Consider the following 27,323-nt stretch of genomic DNA (forward strand, 5'->3'; position numbering starts at 1 on the left):
CAACGGGCTAACTCCTCTGATGCTCTGCAACCCAGAAGCTATGGCCAAACACGGAATCAATGGACACCACCAGTAGAAGGAGAAATCAAAGTAAACTTTGACGGAGCCCAGTTCAAAGATTTGGGTAAAGCAGGTTTGGGAGTCATCATTCGGAATAGCAGAGGACAAGCGCTTGCGTCTCTGTCTGAGCAAGCACTTCTGCCTTTCTCGCCGGAAATTGTCGAAGCTATGGCAGCAGCTAGAGCTATCTCCTTTGCACAGGGACTTGGCTTCACCTCCTTCATATTAGAGGGGGACTCGGTGAATGTAATAAAAACAATGCAGTCTGATGATGAGTCCCTTTCTCCATATGGTCATATCCTAAGCTCGGCAAAGTCCATGGTAGTTACAGGCAGTAGCATCAAGTACTCGCATGTGGGTCGAAATGGTAATACTGTAGCACACAACCTAGCTAAACATGCTAGACATGTTAGAGGTTTTTCGGTGTGGACGGAGGATGTTCCTCCCCACCTTTCTCATGTAATTTTTGCCGACCATGGCTGATTTGTTTTTAATAAAGTTTCAAGGTCTTGTTTCTCAAAAAAAAAAAAAAAAAAAAAATCTATTGACATGCATTTTATTCAATGTTGAGATACATATAAATTTACCAATACTCGACGAGTCTTTTTGAAGTACACTCCAAATCTCTCATATATACCTAATACGAAGTTTACCATAAAATTACAGCTCCCAGAGAAAAGTATTGTGAGTCAGAGACTTGTACAACAACACCTGGTGAAACTTAAAATTGAAAACACAAAGGTAAACCACAGTTACTAGAACGCAATAAGGCATTACAAAAGTGGACCAAAATTTAAAATTAAAAAGGAATTAAAGAAAATTGTTTGTTTGTAGAAGATTTTAATTACACTTTTTGTGAGATATCGGAATGAAAGATAATTCTAATTAGTTATTTCCTTTCAACCAAATAAAATCAAAAAGTTATAATCAGGATAAATTACTTATCAAACGAAACCAAAAGTCCCTGACTTTCACCTTTGACAATAACACTTACACAACTTATTTCTTCCCCCGAATATTTCTTTGGAAGTGGGGCCCCGCAAAGATTTGGATTCCCCTCATATGAGGATGCATTAAAGGTACCAAGATGAGGGCTTGTCAGAATTGTTGTTTGATAAGTCCAAGACACTTAGACAATCAATATGAGAAAGGCTTGAAGGAATTCCACCGGAAAGCTGGTTCTTAGATAGATCCAAGGCTTCTAATGATTGTAACATATCAATCTTTGAAGTGATTTGTCCAGTCAAAAGGTTTCTTGAGAGATTTAAGGAAACCAATCCAACAAGTTCCACAATTTCTCTAGGAATCTACCCAGTTAAATTATAGCTCGAGAGATCTATGCTTTTTAATAGTCCAAGAATATTTTTATACTCGTGCTCTTTTCTTTTCCATGTAAAAAGCACACGATCGATATAAAAAAACTTATATGCCATACCGCCGATAGTTTCTAGAGAAAAATGGGTAATGGTAGCATTTGTACTATCTTTTTTAGTCAAAGCAGAAAGATTGTTGAGGCATTTTGGTATACTTCCCAAGATTTGGTTCAAAGCAAGGTCTAAAACTTGAAGATGTTCTAGATGGCACAGATGAATAGATATGCTTCCATTGAAGTGATTGGATCGAAGGGTAAGGATAATTAAATTTGGATAACTAGTCCCTAACCATATTGGTACCTGTCCTGCCAGAGCATTGTATCCAAGATTAAGGAAGATCAAATCCTTGCAATTCTTCAAGGAAGAAGGAAGTTCCCCACTAAAATTATTGTTGCCTAAATCCAATGTTTCAATCCCACGTAGAAATCCCACCGAGCTTGGGATTTTCCCATGAAAATGATTGTTTGCCAAACTAAGAACTTCTAATCCTTTAAGATGCATCCAACATGAGTCAGGAAACTGTCCTAATAATCTGTTATTGGAGAGAATTAGAGAGTTCAAATTACCATTTTGAACTTCACATAAGGAAAAGACTGGGCCTGAAAGCATATTCTTGGAAATATCCAAATATCCCTATTCAAATAAAAATTGTGGTATTCCACCTTCAAGTTTATTTGAACTCAAGATTATGACGGGAGAAGAAGTAAACTCCAATGTCAAATTTGGAATTTGGCCACTTATTTGGTTGTAAGACAAATTCATAAATTCTAGTTGAGGAGTGAATAGCCAATCTGAATTGGAAATGATATCCAAAATTCCAGAATTAGAAATATCAATCCAAAAATAATATTTTTGAGTTCGAAGCCATGTTGGGAATCGAGGGCCCAATTGGCAAGAGCTTAAACTTATCTCTTCTAATTGAAAAGGTGGAACCCAATCAAAGCTAAAGTTGAAAACCAAGGTATTAGTTAAACCCAAATGCCTGAATTTTGTGAGGTTTGAGAAGTGGGCTTCAGAAATAACACCTTCCAATGAATTATCAGAAAGATACAAAATCTCTAGATTGGATTGTTTTCCCAAGCTTTCAGACATGATCCCTTTCAAAAGATTACTTTGAAGCCTTAATATTCTCAATGATGGAAATGTTGTGATATTAGGTAACGATCCCATTATTTGATTCCAATCAAAATTCAAACTCTCAATTGATTGGTTTGCACACCCAGTCAAGTTATGAAAAATTCCTAGAAGTTGTCCACTAAGATTGTTCGATGATAGAGTCAACATTTTCAAATTACACATACCACCAAAGCTTTTTGGTATCCCACCTTCAAACTCATTATTATAGAAAGAGAGATATGCAAGAGAGATTATTATGCTAAAACCATCTGGAATTAAACCTTGAAATTGATTATAACCAAGATATAGTTCAACAACACTAGTGTTGGAGTTGAACAACCACTCTAGTACTGAAGAAGAAGAAGTGAGATTATTATCAGAGAGATCAAGGACATCAAGAGAAGTAGAAGAATTATCAAGGGGAATAGAGAAAATATTCAGAAGATTACAAGAGTACAACATCAAGGATGTCAAGTACGGCAGTTTATTGACAACATGGAGCCAATTATTGACTTTGCTCAGGTTAATGGTACTCATGTCAAGGTTTTCTAAAGAAGAAAGTTGAGGGAGCCACTCTAAGTTTTAAAGTTTTTTAAAATTTATTCCCGCCAAGACCAAGGTACTGCAAGTTGGAAAGGTTCCCAAGCTAAAAAGGTATATTTCTTCCAAAATTAGCATTACAAAGGTCAAGGTGTATTAAGTTGGAGAGAGAAGCAATGAATTCTGGGATTTGGCTGCAATTAAAATCATTGTTGCTCACGTCCAAATAAGTCAAATATTTCAACTCAATCAAGGAAGGATTAAGTTTACCTCACAAAGGCGGTGAGGGAACGGACTAGCCATTGAGATTGAGCATGATGATGTGGCCTGTTTGGTTGCTACACCTGACCCCACTCCATTTGCAACAATCTTGATCGGAGCTCTAAGAAGAAAGAAGGCCATAGTCATCAATAAGGTCTTGTTTAATCCTGAGAAGAGCTTGTCTCTCATGCTCTTTGCAGCCAAGGTGAGTATCTGCTAACCCCAAATAATTTGCAATAGTTGGTTTCATGCACAACAAAAGGAGAATTAAAGTGAGGAGAAATTGGAGGGAACTTCCACCCATGATTAGGATGAATGGAGAAGATCAAGATTATGATTAAGATAAGAGCATCGACACATCAAATGTGCAATGTTACAAGTATGAGATTTTATTTGCCTAGAATCCCACCTCAATTATTTATAGCTGCGTTAATTATAAATTATTAGCAGTAAATGGTAAAAAGAAAGAAGACGTAAGTCGCTGGAAATTTATTTTCTTAGATTGTTAAGAAAAGGTGATGTTTACATTGTTCGTATCTTGTTTCTAACCAAAAAACAAAAATACATTGTCCGAATACCGTGAGTTCATCAAAAAAAGAGAGTCCGAATACCGTGTGCTACAAAAAGTAGTAGTGGTTTCTGGTTTTAATTTCTGAAAAGATAGGAGATAATCTATATATATATATATATATATATAACCGAAACCTTTGAAACTCCCACAGTTTTCCACATCATCATTTTAATTTTAAAAAATTTTAATTTTTAAAACTAAATAGTGAGAGAGTCCTAACAGGAGTCTCTTATATATATATATATATATATATAAGACAAAATCTTTGAAAACCCTAAAGCAATCTCCTCTATCCGTCTCCACTAAGAGAGAAAACCCTAAGCTTCAATTTCTTTGGTACGCTTGCTATTGCTTTTTCTCTTTTTTGTGAATAAGTTTTTTTTTGCTTTTGTTTTGTGTCTGGTGGAGGTGATCTTGCGGCTGTCTGTTCTTCCAGGCCCCATGAGATTTTACATGACTTTCATTGGTGATGGAGTAGTACTTTACAATACATAGTATGACTACAAGTATTGTAGTAAGTTTGCTAACTTTTTGTGTGGTTCAAAGATGCTATATTCTATATTATTTTAGATTATATAACCTTAAGTTTTACCTTATGGAGACGTATGTTAGGTTGTCTCACATCAAAAGTAGCTTATTGCATTTGTTGTACAAGTTTTCAATTCCTTTTGTGTGGATATTTTTTCACAGCTATGGAGTAAGGTATATGCACTATATGTTATCTTATGTTTTCTCTTATGGTGTTATGCTTCTTTGTTTATTAATTAAAGATTTTGTTGGAAGCCTATATTATTTGCACCTTCGAAGAATTGGATAAAAAAAACTTAGAAAAGCTTTCCATCCTTACTGAAATTGTCTCGCAATAATGACTCTTTTTTTTTTTTTTTTTTTAATAATTTGTAGGTTCTGAGTCTTTTGATTTTTAATTTTATTGTCTTTTGAAAGTTTGACCATCTAAATTTTTGGGTTCAATTTTTTGCAATATTTGAAACAGTTTAGCAAATTTCAACTGTTATAACTATGGATTATTCTCTTGAAGGTAACCTATCTTTCTCTTATATTTCTCTATTTGGTAGTCATATATATAAATATATATATATATATATATATATATATTTTCCCTTTCAGACGTTTTAACATCAGAATTTTTTAGTTATTTTTTTTCAATATCTAAATTTGTTAGCTAGATTTTTTGCAACCCATTGCATGTTCAAGCAATGGCTTATTCATCAAATTGTAACTCAAAAAGATAGGAGCAATTGACGCAATAGTATAGTTTCATAATCAATTTAAAATTTTATAAAATTATTTTAGTCTATTATAAATAGGTAAGATCCCGTGCATTGCACGGGTTTCCGACTAGTTAAAGGAAAGCATAAGGTCTATTACAAGTTTACATCCATTGACGTGGCTATTGATACTAGATAGTTCTGAATAAAAATGATATATATGAATTCTGTAACTTAATTAAAAAGAGGATAAAAGCAGTGCAGCAGAGTTTCCATACCATTGTTATTTATTCTGTTGCAATTATAGTCTTTTTCATAATAAATATGCTTTGCTTTATATGTTGTTCACGTTTGATAATAGTTACACTAGATGAGGAATATCCAGTTTAATTAGGTTGTGTTTGGAAAAAGTTGAAAAATGCATTTTTTTTTATTATTTAGTTTATTTTTACTACTATTTATTATACAAAATCTAATAAAAATATAACTTCATTAAAAAAAAAAATGCAAATACATAAAATTTTACTATTTCCTTCTACAATTTTTCTTATTTTGAAATCTTTGCATAACAATCTTATTATCAATACAACAAGCTACATCTTTTTAAAAATTTTATTTCAATAAAATTTGTCTTGGGCTTTTCCTTTTTGTTTATAAGAGTCTAATATATTGTCTAGGAGAACAAATTTTCAGGACAAAATTTAACTACAAACTTAGCTTTAGCCTAAAACTACAACTTTGACTAAACAAATTAACATGACTACATATTTTAAAAATTTAACCGATGAATTGCATGTTTTTTATGTTTTTAAAATACATGTCTAATTTCATGCCAATAGGATTTTATTTATTATTCAATTAATAAACTTATGTTTTATGTATAATTTTAAATTACAAAAACTCGAAATTTAAACATTTGATTGATGACAAAACTATCGATCTTTAGTCTTATTGAAAATTTGTTAATGTAATCCAATGGTTTGTCAAAATTCACATCCAATAAAAAATATTAAGCGGAGTTTTTTTTTTTTTGAAAAGAAGTGGAGTTATAACCTTAGTCTACAATTAAATTTGTTTTTAAACTTTGTCCAAAGTTTAATTATGTTGGGTTTGAAAAAATTTAAGTGTTCACTTTCTTTTTTAAGGTCAAAAAATCATAGATTTTTAATATTTTATATATAATAAGTTTTTAAATTTTTAAATTTTTTATATATATTAATAAATTTTTTCATGGCGGTCTAGTGACCACCCTAACTTCAATGATGAGTTGCCTCTAAGTGGTTTCACTTTTAATTTCGGAAAAGATGGTAGATAACGCATAGAGAAATGCTATGTCCACAATATTTTCAAAACACTTTCATAACAAATCATAAGTGGTAGTTTGTTATTGGTTGTTAAGAGCTGACAAAAGAGTAATTTAAGTTGTGAATTTAAATTATAACCAATAACGACTTACTATCTATGATTTGTTGACGCAGCACTTCTTTCAATTCTCTATAAGTAATAAATCTCAAGGCCAAACCACTAGTCTTGTATCTTCCCTGAGGATAGCACATATAGAGACTAGAATCGTGGCCTCAATTATTTATACATGCGTTAAGTATAAATTATTAGCAATAACTAGAAAAAAGTAAGAAGACGAAAGTTATTGGAAATTTCTTTTAAGATTTTTAATAGATTAAACACCATTTTTTTGAAAAAGGTAAGATTTTTAATAGGTTAAACACCATTTTAAAAACAATAAAAAGTGATTTTTAATTGTTTTTATCTTTTACAATTATGAGTGTGCGAAAACTTTCCAAGTCTTCCACCAGAATGTATAAAACTTTGCAAGTCTTCCACCAAAGACGAGTAATTCTACCGTACCCCCCCAAAAAAAGGGGGGGGGGTACGGTACCCACAAATAGGTAACCTGTTACATCAGGTTACTTTTTTTCTCACATTTGACGGTTCCATCTTCACATTGTGCAGTTCCAATATCACATGTGACAGTTCTTTTCTCACATTTGGTGGTTCCCTTACTTTTTTCTCACATTTGACGGTTCCATCCTCACATTGTGCAGTTCCAACATCACATGTGACAGTTCTTTTCTCATATTTGGTGGTTCCCTTACACTTTTTTCTCACATTTGACGGTTCCATCCTCACATTGTGTAGTTCCAACATCATATATGACAGTTCTTAGGTCACATTGGGTGGTTCTCTTACCTTTTTCTCACACTTGATGGTTCCATCCTCACATTGTGCAGTTCCAACATCACATATGACAGTTCTTTTCTCACATGTGGCGATTCCTTTACCCTTACTTTTTTCTCACATTTGATGGTTTCATCCTCACATTGTGCAGTTCCAACATTACATGTGACAGTTCTTTTCTCACATTTGGTGGTTCCCTTACTTTTTTTTTTCTCACATTTGACGGTTCCATTCTCACATTGTGTAGTTTCAACATCACATATAACAGTTCTTTTGTCACATTGGGTGGTTCCCTTACCTTTTCTCACAATTGACAGTTCCATCCTCACATTGTGCAGTTCCAACATCACATGTGACAGTTCTTTTCTCACATTTGGCGGTTCCTTTACTTTTTTCTCACATTTAACGATTCCATCCTCATATTGTGCAGTTCCAATATCACATGTGACAGTTCTTGTTTCACATTTGGTAGTTCCCTTACTTTTTTTTCTCACATTTAACGGTTCCATCCTCACATTGTGCAGTTCCAACATCACATGTGACAGTTCTTTTTTCACATTTGGTAGTTCCCTGACTTTTTTTTCTCACTTGACAGTTCCATCCTCACATTGTGCAGTTCCAACATCACATATGACAGTTCTTTTGTCACATTGGGTGGTTCCTCTACACTTTTCTCACATTGTGCAGTTCCTTATATTGTGCGGTTCTAACATCACATATGACAGTTTTTTTATCACATTGGGTGGTTCCCTTACTTTTTTCTCATATTTGATGGTTCCATTCTCACATTGTGCAATTCCAATATCACATGTGACAGTTCTTTTCTCACATTTGGTGGTTCCTTTACTTTTTTCTCACATTTGACGGTTTCATTCTCACATTGTGCAGTTCCAACATCACATGTGATATTTTTTTTCTCACATTTGGTGGTTCCATTACTTTTTTTTCTTACATTTGACTATTTCATCCTCACATCATGCGGTTTTAACATCACATATGACAATTCTTGTCACATTGGGTGGTTCCCTTACTTTTTTCTTATACTTGATGGTTTTATCCTCACATTGTGCAATTCCAACATCACATGTGACAATTCTTTTCTTAAGTTGGGTGGTTCTCTTACTTTTTTCTCACATTTGACAGTTTCATCCTCATTTTCTCACATTTGACGGTTTCATCCTCACATTGTGCAGTTCCAACATCATATGTGACAGTTTTTTTCTCACATTTGGTGGTTCCTTTACTTTTTTTTTTAACATTTGACGGTTTCATCCTCATATTGTGCAGTTCCAACATCACATGTAACAGTTCTTTTCTCACATTTGATAGTTCCCTTACTTTTTTTTTTTCACATTTGAGGGTTCCATCCTTACATTGTGCGGTTCCAACATCAAATGTGATAGTTCTTTTCTCACATTCGGTGGTTCCCTCACTTTTTTTTTCTCACATTTGACGGTTCTATCCTCACATTGTGTAGTTATAACATCACATATGACAGTTCTTTTGTCACACTAGGTGGTTCCCTTACCTTTTTCTCACACTTGACGGTTTCATTCCTCACATTGTGCAGTTCCAACATCACATGTGACTATACTTTTGTCACATTCAGCGGTTCCTTTATTTTTTCTCATATTTTATGGTTCCATCCTCACATTGTGCAGTTCTAATATCACATGTGATTGTTATTTTGTCATATTTGGTGGTTCCTTTACTTTTTTCTCACATTTGATTGTCACATTCAGCAGTACCAACATCTCATTTAACAGTACTTTTGTCACATTTAATGGTTTTTTTTTTTTTTTCCTCACATTTGACAATTTCATTGTCACATTGGATAGTACCAATATCACATCTAATCGTATTTTTAGATTTGGGCCCACCACTAAAGTCACTTTTTTACTTACTTATTATATATATGTTTCTAGCAAAAAATGATTAATGAAGATGGGAATCCCACATTGAAATGGTTTAAAAATATATATAGGGGACAATGACAAGTATATGTCAAAATTGATGTTTTGTGAACATGTAAGTTTACTCATGCTAATAAACTTGTGTATTTTACACTAACACGTGCTAATACATTGTTTATTTGTATTTGTCATGTTAAGTAGTACCCACATCATTCTTGACTATACTTTTGCCACATTTGGTTATACACTTGTTTTTTTCTCACATTCAACGGTTCCATTGTCACAATGGGCATTACCAACTTCAAATGTAAGCGCACTTTTGCACATTCGATAGTTTTTTTTTTTTTTTCCCTCACCGATTACCATAATACCTCTAAAACCTAAAAATGAACATAATACCTTTAAAACCAAAAAAATGACCGAATCACCCTAAAACTTAAAAAAAAAAATTACCAAAATTACCATAAAACCTAAAAAATAACTGAAATACCATTAGAACAAATAAAAAATTGATTGAATGACCTTGAAACTTTAAAAATGACCAAAATAACGATAAAACCTAAAAAATGACCAAAATACCCTTAGGACAAAAAAAATGACCACATGGCCTTGAAACTTAAAAAATGACCGAAATTACCATAAAACCTAAAAAATGACTAAAATAATCACGAAACCTAAAATATGACCAAAATACCCTTAGAAGAGAAAATCACGGTAATGCCCCCTATACCTAGAGAATATCTTAAAATACCCTTAGAAACTTAAAAATGACTGAAATAACCATACTACATAAAAAATGACCGAAATAACCCCAAAAACCTTAAAAAGGACCAAAATTCCCTCACAACCTAAAAAATGACCAGAATTCCCCCAATTCCCTCTAAAATTATCAAAATCCCCTCAGAACCTAAATGATCAAAATATCTTTAGAACCTAAAAACTGACCGTAATACCCCCGTAACCTAAGAATGACCAAAAGACCCCTGAACTAATGAATATATATATTTTTATATTGTTTCTATTTAGATATTTTGTATGTACAGATATTGAACGTAACAAACTATAATTGAGCTAAATGATCCCATGTACTTATCCTTATTCAATTTAGGAGATACTATTGAACCAATTTGTTATATTATTTTTTTTTGTATTTAGTATAATTTCATGGATAGTGATAGTGAATTGATATTGTATATGTAGTGTCCAGTAGCACTACTGTAATTCATCATTCATGTGTGTAAGCACGAGTTACATACTAGTAATTATTAAAAATAACATTATCGACAAATTATTTAGGAGAAATGGTGAATAGCTTCTCCTTGAACCATGTTTTCAATATAGGATTTTACAAAAAATCTAATGTACAATTATAGGTTTCCAGGCTCTCGGCCTTGGATAGAGCTCAAGGTGAGTTCTAGCTATGGAGGATTGCGAGAGACAGTTTTAGAGATAGAGAGGAGATGGTTGCATCTTACTCTCTCCACATTACCATTTCACTTGCATCTTTTTATGAAGTGAGCTTAAAAATCAAATCTTGTTTTATGCTAAAATATCAAAACACAATTTCAAAGTAAAATACAAATTTTCAAATTTTGTACTAAACTTATTTATCCAAAATACGACTTTAAAGTGAATGCATTTACACAAAAATTATGTTTTCAAAATACAATTTTAGCACAAAATGTGATATTATTGAAATTGTTTCCAAGTGTACATTATGTCCCGTTATCTCTTGACACATTGGCAGGATCTTAAGTTAAATCGTGGTTTCAAACAAGGCATTTCTCATATATATTTTTTCACAACATTATTTTTAATAAATATTACTTCTTATGTAATAATTGAAGAAATATTACTTCTTATATACTATTTAAAAAATTAATTTTATGTAAAAGAGGCAAAAAAATAAATTTACACATTATTACATTTACTACATTCTCACTTTTCTTCTCAACTAAACAAAAGTTTAAATGTCATAATACTTCTCTCTTTTCACTGAGAACATTTTGTTTTCAATTCCAACAAAGAAAAGAAGAAGACCCATCAACAAAAAAAGAAAAAAAAAGAAAAGAAAAAAAAAAAGAAAAAGAAAAGAAGAAGAGCTATGACACCTAATTACACATACATCCAACAAAGAAAAGAAGAAAAGCTATGGCTATTCAGCTACAGTAAGGGGGCAGGCTCCAGCTGCTGTCTTGGCTAAAGCATTGACACCAATAGTAATAGATTGAGAGAAAAACTGAGGGAAAATTGTCTCAACTTGCTCCTTTTCTTTATTTAGGTATACATAGTCCTATTCTCAAAAAAAAAAAAAAAGGTATACACAGTCCTGTCAGTCACTTTCACTATGTGAAAAGTATCTCTGAGCATCAAATGGTTGCTTCCAGGAGTTTGTATCAGGTAACTCAGAAGCAGTTCCTCCATTCATGGGTGCAAATGCTGCGATAAAAAAGAACATGAACATCATACGAAAAACATCACAATTCCTAAAGATTAATTCAAAAAGAAAATGTGCAAAATGAGCAAAGGTCCATTCATCTCGCATGCTTTTAATCAACACATTTTAACAAATTCATTCCTCTTCATTTTACAAACCATTTGAATCCATATTGTCTTTAATGGCAGCTATTATGGGTCTATACCTTGAAAGTTAGGAGACGTGTTAGATCAATGTCAAGATTTCATGAACATGTAGTTTCAACATTTAGTAATTCACTAACTTTTTTAAGTGGCAGTGAGCCTTATTGCAGCAATTTTGCCAAATGAAATCATGACTAACTATCCTATTTTTTTGTTCTTTCGAATGAATTAAGAGCTATTTGTTTCTTTCTTCTCATACAGGGGTGTTTCAAACCAATAGCAAACCACTAACCAAAAAAAAATGCATGCTTCTCGATTATTTTTGATATGTAATAAAAATTTATTAAAAAGAGACTACGTCATGCAAAGAAAGGCAAGAAGTAGTCTGAGGAATTACAAAAAATACAAAAGATTATGTACAAAAAGATAGACTCAATAGCATTAGAATTGACTCTCTATTTGTGAGTCCCCAACAAAATAAGCTAGAAGCTAGTTCCTTGTACTCTCCATGTCCTCAAACATTAGCCTATCTCACTCTCGCCAAATAACATCAAACATAACGGAACCAAATTCCAAATATCCAACGAATATGATAAGAGAGGATTTTTTTTTTTTGGGGGGGGGGGTGTTCAATGTTTGCAGCCCACAAACGAAAACAGAAATAGAAAATAAAGATAAATCTATATATCTATAAGCTATAAAAATAGTCTCTTATTGGATCCATTTACTAGAGGTAAAAAAGCCAACTTTCTTCCAATACTTCAGAGAGATTGGGAAACAAATTCAATTACTATAGGCAAGTAGGACCAAGGCTAGATGGGCTGCTCTAAAAGCACATATCCATAACTACTCACACAAAATAAAACTAGCTAGCAATTTGATTGCCCAGCAGAATAAAATGATGGTTCCGGAAAAACCAAACTGCAATGTTTAAGCCATTTTGCCCATCAACCTTCATCAGGACCTCAATCCCTAACTAGATAATAATACTAGAAAATGCAATAGACATAAAATTTCACAATAATATTTTAGTTGCTCAAAATCTCAGACAAAAAACTCATACATTAAAATACACAACTCACACAGACATTTCATCAAACAATTTCTTAACAAAGCTAAATTGACTCAGTTCACCAAACCTCACATATAATTCAAGTTAATGGAAAGAACTCAGAAGCCTAATCCAAACCCAAATTGTTTAATATAAAAGCAATATGTTCTCTACCATTAAATATAGAATTCTTAACATAGCAACCAAAGACCTTTAGTTTCAGCTTTCAGGCAGGTTCACAAGACTACAAGTTCATGTTTCACATTCCAAGTCTTATTCAGTGCACAAATTTTCTTTTTGCAAATGACATAGATACTATTTTCAAGATTTATTAAAAATACCCAGTGTACATTTCTTCTACATTTACAATTTAACATACACATTCATAACCAGAGGCACATCAGTGAACTTCTAAATAGTGATAATTATACCAAGGCCATGGTTCTTGTACTGCAAAATTGAAGTATGAATTTTAACAACCTACCCTATTCTCAGGAAAGGATTTGGAGAAGCAAAATACTCTCCTCTTAAACACACTTGATGGCTTCCCATTTTTAACACTTGAATCATGTTGTGTCTTCTTGGACCCTTTCTTTTTATACATCAATTGACCATTACCTTTACCATTTATAACAGGAAGTTGACTTTGCTCAGAAAATTTTGAAGTTGCTTTAAGAGAACTGTCTCTGTTCATGTTGATTTCTAACCTCTCTTCTTTGTTTTTCTTCAATGGGAAATTTTCACATGGGTTTCCATTGGGGAAAAATCGAAGCAAGTGGCTTGATTTGCAATTCGAATCTGCCTATTACGAAATTTCAATTCAGATTTCACAACATTACTAATGCTTGTGTTCCAAAATTCCTTAAAAAAAAAAACCACCAACCAAATAGGCCCAAATCTTGACAATAAATTCAGGGAAAAGGGAGAAGGGATGAAGAAAAGGCCTACACTACTCTCACTTTCACTTGAAATAAATCATTAAACCCATCATTCAAAAACCCAAATCTCGCCGATAAATTCAGGGAAAATGTATGAAGAATAGTTACCTGAGATTTGTATGAAGACGAGGTGAAGATCGGCCAAGAACGATGAGAAGGAGCAGAATTAAAAGAACGCAGCAGAGAAGTAGAGAGAGAGAACGCGAGACGGCGAGAGAGAAAAAGAAAAGTCTCTTTTTTTTTCTTTCCTGTGATTGATTTTATATGTTACCTGCTTCACTGGTAACCGGTAATTCATTAAAATCACATAAACGGCCAGGATCAAAACAAATGAAATCAATGGTTATATTTATGAGTGGGTACCGTACCCACCAAAAAAAAAGGTGGGTACTGTAGAATGACCCACCAAAGACATAAACTGGTTACGGTTCAAACTAAAAATAAGTGATGTGCTTTCATCATTAGATATGTTATAAATATATTAAAATAATTAACATAATTTCCTCTAGGCTTTAAGTGCAATCCATTACCTAAGTTCAAAGAGATTTTTTTTTTTTTTTTTTTTAATTTCTCAAATTAAAACTATATACCAAAAATTTAAAGAAAAAAATTATCATAATCTATTTAAATAAAAAAAAAATATTATAGTTCTTGTTTTTACTAAAACCTTGGTCTTACACGGTATTATTATTATTATTATCATCATCATCATCTACTTCATTGTTAAATTTTAATTATATTATTGATTTTTTTTTTTAATTTGCATATAAATTTTTGTTAATCTGTATATCACACATAAACATAATTATTGCAGGGATGTTGGGCCCCGGAGCCCGTCATTTATGTATACAATGGGCCTAAGGCCTAAGCCGAGGATTGAAGACGCCTGAGGAGGGTGTAAACACTCTCAAAGGAGCCCATATTGGTAAAAGGAGAAGTCAGTGGAGATCATAACCACCTTGGGGGTTGTGCCAAGGATAAGAGCTTCCTCAGGTAACCAAGGCCGAGGTCCGTAGAGGTACCCTACCGTTCGGAAAAATGTCATAGAAACATCCGGTTGATATGGATAAGCATTACGAGGACTCAAGACAGGGAGATGTCCTGAAATATCTAAGGAGAAATCTGCTACCTCCGTATTAAATACATTGCAACTAACTCCCTAGCCGTATTAATGTAGAAGTGATACCTGAATAGTGTATTTCAACCTTACAGCTACTACATAAGGACTTATGGGGAGTGCTAATGGGACAAGTATCCACACTGACTGTCTGGCAAGCACGTGGAGGGTAGATATGAAAAGGAAAGGCAGTATAAAAGAAGGAGGAGGCAGTAAGTGAGGGGGATCGGAAAATTCAGGAAAGAAACACTGTAACAATCTACAATCAAACTTGTAATGTTACCTAAGAGCTTTATATAAGAACCAGTGTCCTCGAATTTTGCCGATGACGTTTTTTCTTCATTTTACAGTTGTCTATTTTCACCTTTTTGTCATCAAACCTATCTAACTCGTCGTTCGATCCCAGTTTTCTAATCCATTCTCTACAAATTCATTGTTTTGGGTTTTTTGGGCCTAAGTCCATCCACGTGTTGGGCTAGGAATTCAAATCTGGTCCTTACAATTATTATTGTTGTTTTTAACTTCTTCTAGTTGTTGAAGAAAAATATGGGTTAAAAATTATTCATCTAATATTAACATAATAGATTATCAAATTCCATTAATGTTTTGGCCTGATGATAAAGAATCATCATATATATGAAAATGATGACATATTTTAAAATTCTATTTTATATATATACATACATATATATATATATATATATATATATAATTACATATTTTAATTGAAATAATCATGTACATAATAAAAGTCCTCATTCATATTTTCAAAAAACAGTAATATATATTTGAAACATGGACTTCTTTGTTGGGAGCTTCAAAAAGTGTTAGGCGAGGTACAAGATTTTTAGTAACAATGAACAACTTTCAGATAATAAAAAATAATATCAATAATAGACCCATGTCAAATTGATATTATCTCAATAAAAACTTACAAGTAAAAAACTTCTTGCCCCTATAATTTATTAAAAATAAACATAAGAGTTGTAAAAATCTTTATGTCCCTATAAACATAAGAGTTTTGGATCATTTAGTTTTTGAACACTTCAATAATTCAATTGAAATTTTTTTACTCGCACTAGTAGACAATTTGGTAACTAATATTGAAAATAAAAATTGAATGTTCAAAATGTGTATAAAACAGCTATGAACATTTAGACCCCCAAATTACAAATTAACAATTCAAGCTTATTATCAAACAATGTATGTGCGGAATATGAACATAAGCTAAACACAGAATTGATAAAACAATCTAAACCAAATAAAATCACAACCACAGCAGAAATTAAATGGCAAAGATTAAAGGAAGAGAGATGCAAACACAAAGACACACAACGATGTGTTATCGAAGAGGAAACCGAAGTCCTCGGCGTAAAATCTCTCTGCCACCCTCCAAGCAGTAAATAATCCACTAGAGAATCAAGTTGGTATACATGAACAGCAGAAGACCCTCCAAGCCTAATCTACCTAGTGTACCTAAGCTTTCTAAACTCCTACTCCAACGAGGTTACGCCGAACCTTTGTCTTCTCTAGCTTATCGGATTCCGCTATAGCCTATAGCATCAACTAATATCAATTAGTCCCTTCTTAACTGCTTCCCAAGCACCAAAAAACCTTCTCACAGATATGGGTATGGTGAGAAAATGATTTGGCTAATGAACCTCTCAAGGATGTAACAATGGAGAGGGTGAGAGTTGAGGAATTTGAAGAGTCACTATGTAAAGATTGTGGATGAGTCAATCTTGTTTTTCTCTAGGGTTTCTCCCTCAAAATTCTCTCTGGAAACTCTCTATATTTCATGGGTATAAGAGGTACTTATAGTGGAGTAAGAAAGGAATGCGAAAAGTTAGTTTTTTCAAAACAGAGTGGACTGGCGACTTGGCCTCGCGACTTGACTGAGTTGCGAGTCCAAGCTGCGAGTTAATTGAATGGCCAGTCTGGACTTTCTGTACTATAGCGCTACAGCTAGCATGACGGTTTAGCTTCTCTGCATGCTTCACTCGTATGCATCCTTTGGCAGCTTGCCAATCATGAGCCACTCACGAGATTTAGTCGCAAGTCTCTGCTTCAGTGCATAATCTTGAGCATTTCTTCACACTCTCTCATACACTACCCTTACATGATTCCCACCTAAATACAGGATTTCTAAGTGCTGAATTACAAGCAAATTGGCACGGAATAAAGCCAACAAGATGGTTGATTAAATTCAACCTTACAATCTCCCCCTTTGGCTATTCCGTGACAAAACCCTAAAACAAACTCTAGACTTAACATTTGAGTTGGGAATAGTTGAACAAAACTCACTTATACCTAACTCTAGAATCTGTGAAGCTCTTGAACCATAAGAACAAGTATCTCCTGAAACACAATAACACAGTACGATCATTGTATGCAGAAAACTTGTAATGCATATGGAGAAAGCACAATGCGATCAAGCAAAATAGACTTAAGTAATAAACCATGACTTGACCAAAAACGAACAATCACTATAAATAGTGATCACAATGCTCATTCACACACGAAATGAACATCTGGATATGCAAGCTAATAAACTTATTGTAAAGTATTATTTGCATGTCTAACACTCAACCGATACATAAAAACTAGATTTAAATCACAACAAGTGTACTCACTCTGATACCAATTGAATGTTCAAAATTTGTATAAAACACCTATGAACGTTTAGACCCCCAAATTACAAATTACCAATTTAAGCTTATTATCAAACAATGTATGTGCAGAATATAAACATAAGCTAAACACAGAATTGATAAAACAATCTAAACCAAATAAAATCACAACCACGGTAGAAATTAAATGGTAAAGATTAAGGGAAGAGAGATGCAAACACAAAGACACACAGTGATGTGTTATTGAAAAGGAAACTGAAGTTCTCAGCGTAAAACCTCTTTGCCGCACTCCAAGCGGTAAATAATTCACTAGAGAATCAAGTTAGGATACATGAATAGCAGAAAACCCTCTAAGCCTAATCTACTAGTGTACCTAAGCCCTCCAAGCTCCTACTCCAATGAGGTTACACCAAACCTTTGTCTTCTCTAACTTACCGAATTCCGCTATAGCCCATAGCATCAACCAATATCAATTAATCCCTTCTTAACTGCTTCCTAAGCACCAAAAAACCTTCTCATAGATATGGGTATGGTGAGAGAAGGATTTGGCTAATGAACCTCTAAAGGATGTAACAATGGAGAGGGTGAGAGTTGAGGAATTTGAAGAGTCACTATGTAAAGATCGTGGATGAGTCAATCTTGTTTTTCTCTAGGGTTTCTCTCTCAAAATTCTCTCTGGAAGCTCTCTATATTTCGTGGGTATAAGGGGTATTTATAGTGGAGTGAGAAATGAATGTGAAGTGTCAGTTTTTTAAAAACAGAGTGGACTGGCGACTTGGCTTTGCGACTTGACTGAGTCGCAAGTCCAAGCTGCGAGTTAACTGAATGGCCAGTCTGGACTTTTTGTCTTATAGCACTACAGCTGGCATGACGGTTCAGCTTCTTTGTATGCTTCACTCGTGTGCATCCTTTGGCGGCTTGCCAGTTGCGAGCCACCCGCGAGATCTAGTCGCGAGTCCCTGTTTTAGTGCACAATCTTGAACATTTCTTCACACTCTCTCACACATTACCCTTACATAATTCCCACCTAAATATAGGGTTTCTAAGTGCTGAATTACAAGTAAATTGGCATGAAATAAAGCTAACAAGATGATTGATTAAATTCAACCTTACAAAAATTGTAAGGATTTCACTGTGGAAGATAGTGAAAAATGAATTTAATTCTATAAAACATTTAATTTTAAGGATTTCACTATGAAAAATACTAATTTCTATGTATCTTTATATATGTATGTGTTTGTCTATGTATATAAAAGTTTGCATAAACTAATAAATTAGAGTCACAAATCGGCCCTAAACAAAAAATTCTGATCCTATGCCTTTTTTCTCTTTTTCTATCCACCCGTTGACGTGATTGCAATCCATCCCCATTGTGGAGTGTACTGTGTATACCATGTGTTTCACAAGCCATTGTATCATTATTACCAATATGTTTTGTTGCGAATACTTTCCAAGTCTTCCACCAAAGACGTACACTGGGACTGAGTCACTGACTACGGTTCAAACTTAAAACAAGTATTACGCATCTTATGATGATGTGCTTTCCTAGTCTCCCACACCGTCTTAGATATGTTATAAATATATTAAAATAATTAACATAATCAATTCCTCTAAGTACAATCCATTACCTAAGTTTAAAGAGATTTTTAAAAATTTCTCAAATTAAAACTATATACCAAAAATATAAAGAAAAAAAAGTATCATTATTTATTTAAATAATCATAAAATATTATAGTTTTTGTTTTACTAAATGCTTGGTCTTACACGATATTCTTTTTTTTATTATCATTATATACTTCATTGTTCAATTTTAATTATATCATTGAAGTAATTTTTTTTTTTTTAATTTGCATATAAATTTTTGTTAATCTGTGCATCACATTAACATAATTATTATTGTTTTTGTTATTATCTTCTCCTAGTTGTTGAAGAAGAATATGGGCTTAGTATTATTCATCTAATATTATTATAGAAGAATAAAATTTTATTGAGGTCTTGTTCTGGGGACAAAGTATTATCATATATATATATATATATATATATAAATGATTTCATACGTTAACCACAATTGCTGATCTAAAACCTTTGAGTGGAGATTTCAAAGTCAAAAATTGGAGAGTTTGTGTGCAACATTCCAAATAAAAGAGTCTATGAATTTGGAACAACATGTGATCACGCCAATAAGTACTACATGAGGTAGTAGTAGATTTATGATTAAGTCCGATGAAGAGCAATTCAATTGCAGAAATGGAAGCATTGATGGGTGAATTTAATACTGCTGATATACTGTCTTAGGTTCAATTACTCATTATATAGCGGGTGAAGAGGTAAAAAATATGATATACGTCTTTACTGTCCTAGGTTCAATTATTCAAAAAAAAATATAATTGAATCATTCAAGTAAATTTTTTATTTGCAGAATTACCCTTAATGGTTTCAAATCCTTTTTACCACCACACCAGACTCCCACTCCAACTCTAAACCCCTTTTACACAGCCAAAAAGTAAACCCATAATCCATTGAAATTGTTATATATGAACCATAGAATTTTAGTCCGATTCAAGGTGGCTAATCCTCTTGAACATGAGAGAAAGAGACTATTTTCTTTTAATTCTGCTAGATTTCTTCTTCCATTTAATGTAGATAAATAAGACTGAAATATATAATCTTATTCTAAAAGATAGTAGCAAACTACTATCAGTTAAATTTTAAATTCAAATTGAAAGATAATACAATCTGATCTTTTATTTCTAATCTCTACTGACACTTATATTTATCCTCATCTGTTGTTGCATTTAGATTCAACTCCTTATCTCCTTCCTTAAGCTGTGGATCGGCAGTTTTGATATCTCATGTGATGTTTGAATTTCGTACCTCACAGAAAACTTGTCACCAAGATTGTTGAAAATTTGTCAATGATACTATACTACAAAATAATAATTTTTGCTTCAACTTTAATTATCCCCTAAAAATTCCCTGGCATCCCCTACGACAATAATAACCTAAACAAGTTTATACTTGATCAAAATTTGGGATGCATGCAACATAACTAAGAGCAATTGAATTACCTAAGTTAGACACATAAAGATGTACACATCTTGATAGAATGGTATGGAGAAATTTTGTACTTGATAACTGCAAACTATTTATATAGTGTAATTAATTTATTGGGATCAACCATAGATGGGTAAAAGGATAGTTACATAACTAATTGGAAAGTAGAGATGTGTTCATCTAGCTGGGACTTGGGAAAGACTAATTATGATGATAATAATACTGCTTTAGTCATCAATATAAAAAATGATTAATGAAAAAAAAAAGAATAAAAAGTAAAACAAGAACAACAACCATAATAATAATTAGAATGATATTGATGATAATAGAGAAGTAATTATTACTAGTTATGTTTGAAGCTGTCTCTATAACCTAACTGTTAGGACATATGTGTTTCACTTCTTAGGAACATATGTCACTACTTTATGTAATTGACTTATCCTTTGACAAAACGCATTTTACTTGTATTTGGGTAGATTTAGGATGTGTTTAAATACTTCAAGAAACCATGTTTCAAGATCAAGTGTTGAAGCCTTCAAGTCTATCCAAGAAAACAAGTTGATAGTGCAAATTCATTAAAGCTCGATAGCTGGTTCGACAGCTGCATCTATTGAGCTTAAGAAAGCTGTTTCAAAGACTGGTGTGCTCAACAGCTGCTCGACACCTCCTATCTGTCGAGGTTTAAGAATTTCATAATTCTAATATGATTTTCTTGGGATCCGTGAATATGTTTTTTGGCTTTCTTTTCTCCTAACCCTAGACATATAAAAGGATTGTTTTAAGAGCCTCAAACAATTCACAAGTTGCACAAGTATTGAGCAAACTCTGTTCAAGCAAATTATGACCGGAGACGAAGTTCTTGCCCTAATTCATCTCTTTTTCTTAAAGAAGTTGCTGTGTATGTGCACCGTAGGGTTTTGTGACCAAGTATCTTCTTGATCTTCATTGTGTGGATGAACTGAAGAACTTTGCAACTAACAATCTTCTTAGTTGGTGATTGAAGTCGCGTACTGGGATCCGCGCAATTGGTTAGTCACGTACTTGGGAGTCGTGCATCAGAAAGGGGAACTGTCACTACAGAACAAGTCCAATTGGGTATTGAGGTAAGGGTTCAACCGTAGGTTGGTAAGATATTTGGGATTCCTTTACTTGTAACCGCTTGTTGTGATAATAGTGGAGTTTTGGGAGTGGTGACTTGAAAATCACCCGGTGGAATTTTTGGCATTAGCTTTTCTCCATTCGTAAACAAATCGCCGTGTTATTTATTTTCCGCTGCATAATTAGTTTTTTGGTGATTTGTTTGTGCTACCACGTGTTTGCATGATAAATTTATTAATTAATAACTTGACTAATTAATTAATTAATTTCTGTCACAATGGGTCATTCAGTTTGTGGCCTATCACTAACCATAATCACTGCTCCAGTCATATATTGCTTATCTTTGAAATTGTTCAAGAACTTGAAATAGGAAAATCGCCATGATCGGCTCAGTACCATTGTCCTAACATAAAACCCTAGGGTTACGAACCCATCTTCCTCCTCTTGAATGGCAGCATGGCCACTACCTGTATTCACGGCTGGGTTTTGGGTTGTCTTTTCTCTTGAACATTTCTTTGGAAATGGAAATCCACAAAGATTTGGGTTCCCTTCATATGCAATGGCATTAAAGGTATTAAGTTAAGAGCCTATTGGAATTTTACCTGACAAGTTATTGTTCGACAAGTTCAAGAAAATTAGAGAATTAATTAGAGAAATGCTTGAAGGAATTCCACCACACAGCTGGTTCTTAGATAAATCTAGGGCTTCCAATGAGCGTAACAAACCAATCTCTGAAGGGATTTTTCCAATTAAAAGGTTTCTTGAGAGATTCAAAGAAATCAATCCATTAAGCTCCACAATTTCTTAAGGAATAGGCCCGGTTAATTTATTGCTCGAAAGATCAATGCTTTTTAATAGGCCAAGAATACTTTTGTACTCGTACTCTCTTCCTTTATACATCCAAATTGCATGATCATCATAGCTACTAGAACTAAAAGAATCTAGGGAGAGGTAATTTATATATGAGTGAGTTATGGTTGAATTTGGAGTCTATTTTTGAGTCAAAGCAATAATATTTTTGAGGCATTTTGTTATACTTCCTGAGATTTGGTTTGAGGCAAGGTCTAAGACTTGAAGATGTGTTAGATGTCATAGATGTGGATGAATTCTTCCAAAAAAGAGGTTGGATCAAAGTGAAAGGAAAATTAAATTTGGATGGCTACTCCATAACCACATTGGTATCTCTCCCGACAAGTTATTATCTTGAAGACTAATAAATCTCAACTTTGTGCAATTCTTCAATGAAAAAGGAAGTATCCCATTGAAATTATTGTTGCTAAAATCCAATGTTTCAATCCCAAGTAAAGAGGCCACCGAGATTGGGATTTTCCCATGAAAATGATTGTTTGCCAAATTAAGAATTTTCAATCCTTCAAAATGCATCCAACAGTCTGGGAGCTCTCATAATAATTGGTTATTGGAAAGATCTAGAAGGTCCAAGTTTCCATTAGCGATTGCACATAGGGATTGGATTGGCTCTAAAAACATATTCTTGGAAAGATCCAAATGTGACGCTTTAAATAAAAATCTTTGTATTTTGCCTTTGAGTTTATTAGAACTCAAGTCTATCAAGGGAAAAATGGAGAACTTCCTTGAAAAATTTGGAACCTAGCCACTGATTTGGTTGTGAGACAAATTAAAAAACCATAATTGGCTTGAGAAGATCCAATTAGAATTGGAAAGAGCATCCGAAATTCTAGAGTTAAAAATATCAAGAAAAGATCCTCTTTTATTTTTTATTTTATTTTATTTTTTTTTTTTTTGTGAGTCTGAAGCCATTTTGGGAATTGAGGGCCTAGTTGGCAAGACCCCAACCCTATCACTTCTAATTGGAAAGGAGGAACCCAATCAGAGTTGATGTTGAAATCTAATCAGGCATTAGATAAGTTGAAATTCTTCAATTTTGTGAACTTTGAGAAGTGGGATTCAGAAATAACACCTTCCAGTGGATTATCTCTAAGATACAAAGACTCTATTGAGTGGCTCGCACACCTGATCAAGTTTTGAGTAAAATCAAGTTGTCCATTGAGATAGTTCCCTAATAGAAACATGGTTTTCAAAATACACATACCACCGAAGTTTTTGGTATCTCACCTTCAAACTCATTAGAATAGAGATAGAGATGTGCAAGAGAGTTTATTCTGGTAAAGTCATCTGGAATTGAACCTTGAAATTGGTTACTATTGAGATAAAGTTCAACAACACTAGTGTTGGAGTTGAACAACCACTCTAGAACTGAAGAAGAAGAAGTGAGACTATTATAAGAGAGATCGAGGACATCAAGAGAAGTAGAAGAATTAACATGGGGAACAGAGAAAATATTCAGAAGATTATAATTACAATGGTACAAGAACAAGGATGTCAAGTACAACAATTTATTCACAACATGGAGCCAATTATTGATGTTGCTCAGGTTAATGTTACTCATGTCAAGGTATTTTAAAGAAGAAAGTTGAGGGAGCCACTCTATGTTTTTAGGTTTATTAAAATGATTAAAGCTAAGATCAAGGTACTGCAAGTTGGAAAGATTCCCAAGCTGAAAAGGTATATTTCTTCCGAAATTTGCATGATAAAGGTCAAGGTGTATTAAGTTGGAGAGAGAACCAATAAATTCTGGGATTTGGCTATGATTAAAATCATTGTTTCTCATGTCCAAATAAGTCAAATATTTCAACTCAATCAAGGAAGGATTAGGTTTACCTCGCAAAGGCGTTGAGAGAAAGTACGAGACATTGAGATTAAGCATAATGACGTGGCCTGTTTGGTTGCTACACTTGACCCCACTCCATGTGCAACAATCTTGATCGAAGCTCAAAGAAGAAAGAGGGTCATAGTCATCAATAAGATCTTGATTAATCTTGAGAAGAGCTTGTCTCTCATGCTCTTTGCAGCCAAGGTGAGTATCTCCTAACCCCAAATAATTTGCAATAGTTGGTTTCATGCACAACAAAAGGAGAATTAAAGTGAGGAGAAATTGAAGGGAACTTCCACCCATGATTAGGATTAGTTTAAGAAATCAAGTATATGATTAAGATAAGAGCATCAACACATCAAATGAGCAATGTTTACAAGAATGATTTTATTTGCCTCAATTATTTATACATACGTTAGAGCACTAGCATTATTCAAGCTTTTTTCAATTGGGCTTAAAAAAATTTAAGGTAGGAGTGTTCAAAATTTTTATTATAGGGATAAAAAAAAATTAAAAATAATATATAATGTTTCTTTTGGGACCAAATCAGGGGGTTGATTTTGAACCCCTGGGCTGGTCATGGAGCCGCCCATGCACTGGAAATTTCTTTTAATAGATTATACACCATTGTATTATTGCCAACTTTTTTAGTTAAGAGAATTTTCCAAGTCTTCCAACTCTTAATAAAAAAAAAATTATACAAAGATAATATTCACTAAATAATGTTGTTTTCACACTGCACTCTTCTCTCACATACGTATTTCATTACCTGCTTCGATATTAATATGCTTTATATATTGTTCAGGTTTGATAAAAGTTAAAGCGAGTTGACTGAGGAGTATATTGTATTATTACAAAATGTCTTACGCCAAAGACAAAACTGAACTCCATTCAAACTAAAAAGTCAAGTTATAGAAAGATACTATTTTCACAATAAAAAATTATGAGTAATGTTAAAATCACAACTTTTACCACAATTTTTGTTACAACTTACTCACGTGGCAAGTCATGAATAGTGGAGTTGTGGACCCACCATTCACAATTTACCACGTGAACAAATTGTGGTCCTATCATTTTTCAAAAGTTATTGAAGATATAAGTTTTCACATTGTATTCTCCTCTCAAAATGTTTTTCTTTATGCGTGAAAAGTAGGGTTGTAAATGAACTAAGCCGTTCATAAACAACTCGAGCTCGGCTCGATAAAAAAGTTGTTCATGTTTGTTTGTTTATGAACAAGTCAAATTTGAGCCTTAGTTTTAGGCTTGTTTAGTAAACAAGCTGAGCCCAAGCAAAACTATTTATTCATAAACAAGCTTGTGAGCTATAAGGCTCGATACAAAACAAGTCAAGTATAAACTCATTTATAGGCTTGATATGTGCTTTCTAAATAAACTTATTACACTTTAATAATAAAATGTCTCATATTGGACCACTACCCTTTACCTTAATTTTTCACTTCCCTCTAAATTGATCAAGCACCACTTTAGACTTTAGTTACCTTAAAAAAAAATTATAAGTGGGCCACATATGGTCCTTCCTTATCCATTATCTAATGTATTGTTATAAAACATGTTAATCCTTTCTCATTCACAATAGTTACAAACAAGTCTTTTTCTAGTTCTTTATCATCTAATGTGGATGTAAAAATTATATTTTAAACATATTGATGAAGCTATAGACAATAAAGGATGAATGGATGAATTTAATTTTGTAAAGTTGCAATATGAACAATGGCTGATCATAGGTTGCACTAGAAACATGATAAAATGAGTATGCTATTTTCTTATTTTTGTTTACTTTATTTTGGGAGATTTAAGCGTTTAATAAGATAATTTTATTGGATCTCAAGCTCAAAATCTTGATCTGAGCTCAAGTTTGAGCTTGATATTAAGCTTGAGCTTGGCTTGACTAATGAATCAAGCCAAGCCAAGCCACGCTCAAACTTTTTGGTTTTCCCACAACCTCAAGCTCAAACAATATTTTAGCCTTGTCTCAAGCTCAAGCCAAGCTTGAGCTTTTTAATTTTACCGACGAGCCAAGATTGAACATGCACTACTCGGCAAAACTCGTCTCGCTTACAGCCCTAGCAAAGAGAGTCTATAGCACAAAATTTGCCAAAAACTTTTAACATTGGGATGACGTAGTAAACAAAAAAATGATATTAGTGATGAATTTAGATAAAAATTAATAGAAATTTGCCAACTCAATTGTTGTAAAAAAAAATTATAAAATATTTTATTATATAGGCATTGCTCATACAGCCCTAAGAGAGAGTAAATTTGAAATTCAAGCAATGGCTCATTATAATTTCGTTTTTGGACACAAAAGAAGGGAAATATGCCCTTGCCTACTCCATTGTGTTGCGTCTCAAGGTTTTGGACATAAAATGCTGATTTTACACGGCCGTTAAAAGATTGTTGTCATGTGGGTCTTGGTGATCCATTACTCAATGATCCATCTATCTGAAATAATAGGTATGGAGCCCATTTCGTCATTTATTTCAAATTTGATCCCTTAAAGCCCAAGCCCTTCAAGACTATCTGACTTCGGCCCTATTTATGCTGTATTTTCTGTGGGCTTTCGAAAGATAAATAGCTGCCGCAGAGTGCTTAATCACAGACATTACAACCCACCTGATTCTAAGTTGATTTGAATTTTAAAGGGAGGAAAGTCAAGCGTGGTTACATGATATAGTTATACCAATCATAATATTCGTTATGTTTAAGCCTGGCTATCCGAGCTTTTGAGATTATATGTATAACATGGTCTTCACATTTCTGTCTTATATTGTAAAGGAAAGAGAAATTAGCAGTGCAAACTGCAAATAGCACAAGCTGAGCACATGTATGGGTTGCCCTAAGACAACAAGTTTGAATGACAAACAAGAATTACCTAACTTCCTC

At 33.3% G+C, this 27,323-nt stretch overlaps 1 protein-coding gene and 1 long non-coding RNA gene across 2 annotated transcripts; both read right to left on the reverse strand.

The window, feature by feature from the left end:
- Nucleotides 1-1,133: 1,133 nt before the first annotated feature.
- LOC115991386 (LRR receptor-like serine/threonine-protein kinase RCH1) lies at nt 1,134-3,086 on the reverse strand. Its single transcript, XM_031115086.1, has 3 exons — nt 2,416-3,086; nt 1,734-1,965; nt 1,134-1,367 (listed from the first exon to the last, which is right to left on the reverse strand). Exons 1-3 carry the CDS (start codon nt 3,084-3,086, stop codon nt 1,134-1,136), a joined length of 1,137 nt encoding a protein of 378 aa, XP_030970946.1.
- Nucleotides 3,087-11,499: 8,413 nt separating this feature from the next.
- LOC115992247 lies at nt 11,500-14,047 on the reverse strand. The gene is made up of 2 exons (XR_004092450.1): nt 13,937-14,047; nt 11,500-11,698 (listed from the first exon to the last, which is right to left on the reverse strand). It is a non-coding gene; the product is annotated as an uncharacterized LOC115992247 (long non-coding RNA).
- Nucleotides 14,048-27,323: the final 13,276 nt, after the last annotated feature.

The sequence above is a fragment of the Quercus lobata genome, chromosome 5, assembly GCF_001633185.2.
Source record: "Quercus lobata isolate SW786 chromosome 5, ValleyOak3.0 Primary Assembly, whole genome shotgun sequence".
In the NCBI taxonomy this organism is placed as follows: domain Eukaryota; kingdom Viridiplantae; phylum Streptophyta; class Magnoliopsida; order Fagales; family Fagaceae; genus Quercus; species Quercus lobata.

Excerpts from the sequence above, each read along its gene's own strand:
- LOC115991386 (XM_031115086.1), bottom strand. The coding sequence starts at position 3,086 with ATGAGTACCATTAACCTGAGCAAAGTCAATAATTGGCTCCATGTTGTC. Across the intron at positions 1,966-2,415 it reads TCAAACCTCACAAAATTCAG|ATTATTAGGACAGTTTCCTG; the intron begins GCATTTGGGTTT and ends CTCCAATAACAG. Across the intron at positions 1,368-1,733 it reads ACAATGCTCTGGCAGGACAG|ATTCCTAGAGAAATTGTGGA; the intron begins GTACCAATATGG and ends TTAACTGGGTAG.